We start from the raw sequence: 5,548 nt of genomic DNA, 5'->3' as shown, positions 1-5,548 counted from the left end.
AATTCTCGAAATGGCGGCCGACCGAGGAGCTTTCATCGATCAGTCGCAATCACTGAATGTCCACATAGGAGATCCAACAACTGACAAGCTCACGTCGATGCATTTCTTCGGCTGGAAAAGCGTAAGTGATATCACAATTATTTTATTCGTTTCAAAATTTGTACAATACTCATGTAAATGTCCAATTCTAATAAGTTCAACCTCGTCATTACACAGATATTAGAAACCACTATTAAGAAATCTAATGAAATCGTGTAAATCACGAATGTTTCCTATAAAAATAAATTGTCGCTTATAGGGCCTAAAGACTGGCATGTATTACTTGAGAACGAAGCCGGCCGCAAATCCTATTCAGTTTACAGTGGACAAGTCGAAATTGCAAAATCGCGGTTCCGTATCGAGTGCCTCGAATGCCAGCATCTCTACTATCAGCAGTCCTGTTCAGTCACCTACCAAGAAGAACAACGACGACGAGGCCGAAAAGCGAAAACAATTAAATCAGCAAGCGAGTAAGAACTTGGAGGCGATGCTCGTTTGCTCGCGTAAGAACGGGGACGCCTGCACGGCATGCAGCTCCTGAGCGTTTATTAGCGTTTAAGCCTAATTCTTTTGTGTCGAAAATACGTAAGCTGTTTTTTTTATTTTTGTAAATTATTCAAACAGAAACGTGTTTTTGGAGTGTATATTCTAAATTTAATTGCGTTGTTAAACAGATGTGAAAGATGTTTTGATAAATATAAAGGCAAAAATTAGTTAAATTAAATAAAATTAATATCCGCCGTTTATATCATTGAATTCGTAGATCTGAGCCATATAGTTGTGTTTTTTGTGTATAAATGTGTCCTTTTTCCTAAGATATTCAGAAAATATAAAGCTACCTTTAAAATAAACTTGGAAATAAGTACAAGAAATATATAGTTTTATGTATGCATGCGAAATAATATTTTTTATTGCATTATAAAAAATTATAAGTATATATACAATAAAATCAAACAATGGTGAAGGGAACAAAATCGAAAAAATTTATTTTTTTTTTAATTTTTATAAACGATAGTTTCGCAACGTGATGATTCTTTTTTAAGAAAAATCGAGTTTTAATCCACGTAAGTTAGAATTTGCGTTTTTGGGCGAACATGTGTCACTCAGAAATTCAAAGTAATTTAATCTTAGCATATAAGCCTGTGCAGTGTTCTTGCCTTTATCGTAGTAATACTGCAAAATGTATCGAAATTTTTCCTTATTTATCTCCATTTTCGAAATAAAATAACTTTTGATCCACTTCACCGATTTCAATCTTCTTTGGTTCAAAACAAAGGTTGAAATGTCACACGTCACACACGTTTTTATAGTGTTGCCGATGTGACTAATACCGAGTATAATTACCGAGTGCTGAGTATGTAATACCATCTAGTGCAAAACGCCACGAACTTTTTCCCACACCCATACTTCTCGAAGAAATGAAATATTATAAGAATTGTTGGTTCGACTTATGTGAAATGACAAAATAAAGATACGCGTTGTTGAAGAGTTACAAAAAATAAAAGAATTAACAGAAAAAGCATATCTAGATTCAAAACTAAAAGAAAGTTTATTTTGCATTGGTTAGTTAAGTCCAAATTGGAAAAGTTAATGCTACATGATTTGAAATGGAGTTCAAATAGAGAAGAGTGTTAAAATGCGATTATCGATCGTGCAATGATTATAAATATGCATCTATTGTTCGTACTGATGAAAGTACCAAGATGGAATTCTGAAGCTCTTCCAAAATAGGAAATGCGAGAAACAGTGGAAAAATGTTATTCATCTCAAAATAAAGAAATTTCTTGATTTATAAATTCAGTTTTAACAGTTATATAAATATGCACTGTAATTTATTTGTAGGAATTCAACGAAACATCGTAAATTTATTGTACGAGTTTCGAAGAATTGAACTCGTTGTCGGATTACAACGCTATTATAATTATACAATGATAAGACATACTCTCTAAATTTTTTGGATTGAAATTTCACTCTAAGGAGTGAGATTTCACTCTTTTGGAGTGAGATTCACTCTAGAAAATTTAGAGAGTACAAAATGAATAATAGATCGATTCACGCGGGTTATATTATGAATTAATCCTCAATAGTTAATCACACAAAAATGAAAGTTTATTGAGCAAGTATGTCGTTCTTCAATATAAGAATTCTTTGATCATTAAATGAAGAAAGATGATAAAAAAAATATGTTACATTTTTTCAGATATTATGATTTATTTTTTAAATACTTAAGATTTATATTATAAAATAAGATTATGAAATGAGGTTGAGTATTACAATAAATACCATATTGGTATTTAAGTATTAACAAAATACATGCTATTATGGTCTGAAAATTGCGCTAGTATTTTGTTATTTATAAACTGATATGTATAATATAGTTTCTATTGTTTTTCTATTTTAATATCGAATAAGAAAGATTTCTTATATTTCGCGATGAAATTAATTAATAAAATCTAATTTGTAAGTATTTAAAAAATTAAGTGCCATTATATTTTTGTTCTTCTTCAATTACTATTAACTACTGAATATTCTGAATATTTTGGTGTATGTTTTTCTTTGATCTTCAGCATTTTCTTCACAATTAAATTCATTAGCCATAAAGTAATGGTTTCTTAGCGTTTGAATTATTTGATTCTTGACAAGTATTCACTGTTTTCTATGCAATTTTTTTCTTGATATATGTATATGTATATATTATTACAATATTTAAAAATTATAATATTTAAAACATCCATGATTTTGGTCAGTGGATTCGTTGTAATTTAACATATAACACAACTGCGCTTATGATCGCGGTAAAAAGCGTGCCCAATGTAAGAGAGAATATCGTGTAAAATCCACTGCTGCTCATGCAGATTTCTTTTATGTTTATCGCTTCGACCGCTGTTTCCTTTATATATCCAAAATTTGGCTGGATGCTACACTTATATCGTCTAACATGATCACTTTGAAACGCCGTCCAATACGAACTGGATCTGATAACAGAATCGAATTCGTTGAATTGCTTGAAGGTTGTGCATATGTTACCGAGCGACGACGTCTTCCTGGCTCAATTTGCTAAAACAAGTTATTTTATATATGAACTGCATAGAAAAATGTAAAGATTTGTTGCATAATTTATTTTGTAAAATAAGGAATTTTGCAAAATTTAGAATAATATTTAGTTCGAAATATTTTATAGAGTTTGTGAAAAATTTTTTGGTTTGTTAGTGTAAAATATGATGATTTTATGACACGTCATGCAATTATTAATTTCAACAAATATTAGTAATTTTACCAAATATTACATAGTATACTGTATTTAAATTGATTTTTGTATCTTACTTGATTTACGTCCGGACAAGGTTCACAATTAGTTTTACATAATTCGACATTACATTCGATAAATAAATCCAAAACATCGGGAAATTTAAAGGCTTGAAAGAATGCATAAGCGATAATAGAAGCGCCTGTATTGCCAGTATCCTTTGTCTTTTGGAAGGCACCGAACAGCTTCGGTTTTAAAATGCAACCTCTATTATCGGTGAGCTGTAGCATGTTTGATGAAATTTCATCTCGCGCCAAGCAGTCGCGTACCTTGAAAGTAATTATAATTGTCTTCTGTTTAATTCATATTATTTTGCGTCAAGGGTAAACAAAATTACATTACCTTAAAATAAAAATAATATGCGTTAGGAAATAATTATTAACTTATAATTATTCGTTCTGTATACGCATATATTAATTTCAATAGCGCTTTATCATTTTATACATTAAAGCGTAATGCTATTATACAAATTATTATTACGCATGTAAGATAGTTTTCGACAAGTACCTGAAGATCGAAATCAGGATCGCCTTCTACTGAGACTACTAAAGTCATTGTTTCTCCGATTTTTACGAGCCCGTCGGCAGCAGGTGCGAAAGGTCCTTTACCAATTTGAATATCCAATTTGGCTATTGCAGTATCACCGTCAAATTTAGCGACATCCGGTTTCAATATATCTACTGAAAGATTCACCGTTAGAGCCTTATTGATGTTTCCTTCCCAGAGGCATTGTACTCCTCGGACTGTGTCCCACACTTCTTGTACATCCGGTTCGTTCTTTAATAAGTAGAACGTTTCATTTTAATGTTTAATAATTATAAGTGATATTTTTACGAGCTCTAAGTGTAATTAATGAAATTCATAGACAAAGTGTTAAATCGAATTAATAAATTTAATTAATTGAACACCAACTTGTAATACGAGGACGTTCTCCAAATACGCTTGACCAGCACCTGCGAAATCGTTGATAAATTGAGTTCCGCAGGAGTTTAGATTCACAGTGAAAGAGTACCGCGTTGAGCCAGAATTCTGTTTCACATAGGTACATTCCGGGTTCGCATAATATCCCTGAAATTGGAATATCGATACATTAATTGTTGGTGATTTTTGGTGCAAGAGATTATTTTGTTTACCTTGGAATAAATAATGCCGTCGAAAACGCGATTGAATTCGATATTGATCGTCATCATTGTCTTACTACATTCGACATCAAGGCTATGAATATGGGGCGGATGCAGATCGTCATCAGCTTGAGTGGTGACTGGACGATAAAATTATTTATTTATTATGTTTTTGTATGCTATGCGTTTATATTTTAAGCGCGGTAAATAGATACGTACTTCCAGTACCAGTACTCGGAATACTAGTTTTGGTTTCAGGAAGTCGTGGAACTTCCTCTGTAGTCGCTACATTAATAGAAACGCCAATTTCATTTGGCGTAAGAGAGGAAGAGAATGGTCTTCTGGTGGTTGTTGAAGGTATTCCTGAAAGTTCTGCAGGTTCTAAGAATCTTGAAGGTTCTAAGGGTCTTGGAAATTCTGAAGGTTTTGCGGATCCTGGGAATCCCGAGGGACCTAACGGTTGCGAGGGTATTAAGAATCCTGAAAGTCCTGAGAAACTTGAAATTTCTAAAGGTTTTGTGAAGTTTACAGATTCTAAGGGTCTTGAAAACCCTGGGAAACCTGAGAGTCCTGAATATCCCGACGAGAATCCTAAAGATCTTGAGGATCCTGGGGATCCCGAAGGTGGTAAATAGGAGATAACCGTTTGAGTCTTTTGAAATGCAGTCTAAAAGTGTAATTTAATATAATTAATTGGATATACTGCATCGGATGTATATTTGAAAAATGTATCATTACTTATTTAATGAAATACTTACAGGCTTTATGTCAGCGGTATATACGACATTGTTTTCAGTATATTCTGTCAAAACGCCATTGCTTCCACCCACACTGGCACCATGACTTGCAGAAGCATCCCTAGAGGAACGAAACGCTTTTGGGGCGGGCAGTGAGAAAAGTAGAGGTTGCGGCGTTAAGCAAGTGGGTGACGATTCCGAGCAATTCAGTGGCAAAAGAATCGGGAATGTAAGCTGATTTGACTGAGGATTGTAGAATGTAGAGCCATTGAAACTTTGCGGTACGTATAATGAGGATTGTTGACTAGTCGATTGCGGGGTTGAATGTGGAATGGATAAAGAGT

The 5,548-nt window shown here is 33.1% G+C and overlaps 2 protein-coding genes across 2 annotated transcripts in view; one reads left to right on the top strand and one right to left on the bottom strand.

The window, feature by feature from the left end:
- Window positions 1-6: 6 nt before the first annotated feature.
- LOC105456306 (ribonucleoside-diphosphate reductase large subunit-like) lies at window positions 7-609 on the top strand. Its single transcript, XM_011700252.1, has 2 exons — window positions 7-121; window positions 299-609. The coding sequence occupies exons 1-2, from the start codon at window positions 11-13 to the stop codon at window positions 578-580; spliced, it is 393 nt and encodes a 130-aa protein (XP_011698554.1). The 5' UTR covers window positions 7-10; the 3' UTR covers window positions 581-609.
- A 2,162-nt stretch (window positions 610-2,771) lies between these two features.
- LOC105456318 overlaps window positions 2,772-5,548 on the bottom strand; it is a 2,962-nt gene continuing 185 nt past the window's right edge. Inside the window, 8 exon segments of the mRNA XM_011700269.1 lie at window positions 2,772-2,937; window positions 2,940-3,096; window positions 3,364-3,615; window positions 3,854-4,123; window positions 4,259-4,414; window positions 4,480-4,607; window positions 4,687-5,134; window positions 5,226-5,478. Coding sequence (XP_011698571.1) covers window positions 2,783-2,937; window positions 2,940-3,096; window positions 3,364-3,615; window positions 3,854-4,123; window positions 4,259-4,414; window positions 4,480-4,607; window positions 4,687-5,134; window positions 5,226-5,478 — 1,819 coding nt within the window. The 3' untranslated portion in view covers window positions 2,772-2,782.

This window comes from Wasmannia auropunctata, unplaced genomic scaffold, assembly GCF_000956235.1.
Source record: "Wasmannia auropunctata unplaced genomic scaffold, wasmannia.A_1.0 LD335713.1, whole genome shotgun sequence".
Lineage (NCBI taxonomy): Eukaryota > Metazoa > Arthropoda > Insecta > Hymenoptera > Formicidae > Wasmannia > Wasmannia auropunctata.
The sequence above is the reverse complement of the archived record's forward strand: the minus strand, read 5'-3'. Positions and strand labels throughout refer to the sequence as shown.

Coding starts and splice junctions, on each gene's coding strand:
- LOC105456306 (XM_011700252.1), top strand. CDS start 11: ATGGCGGCCGACCGAGGAGCTTTCATCGATCAGTCGCAATCACTGAAT. Junction 122..298: donor ATTTCTTCGGCTGGAAAAGC/GTAAGTGATATC, acceptor TGTCGCTTATAG/GGCCTAAAGACTGGCATGTA.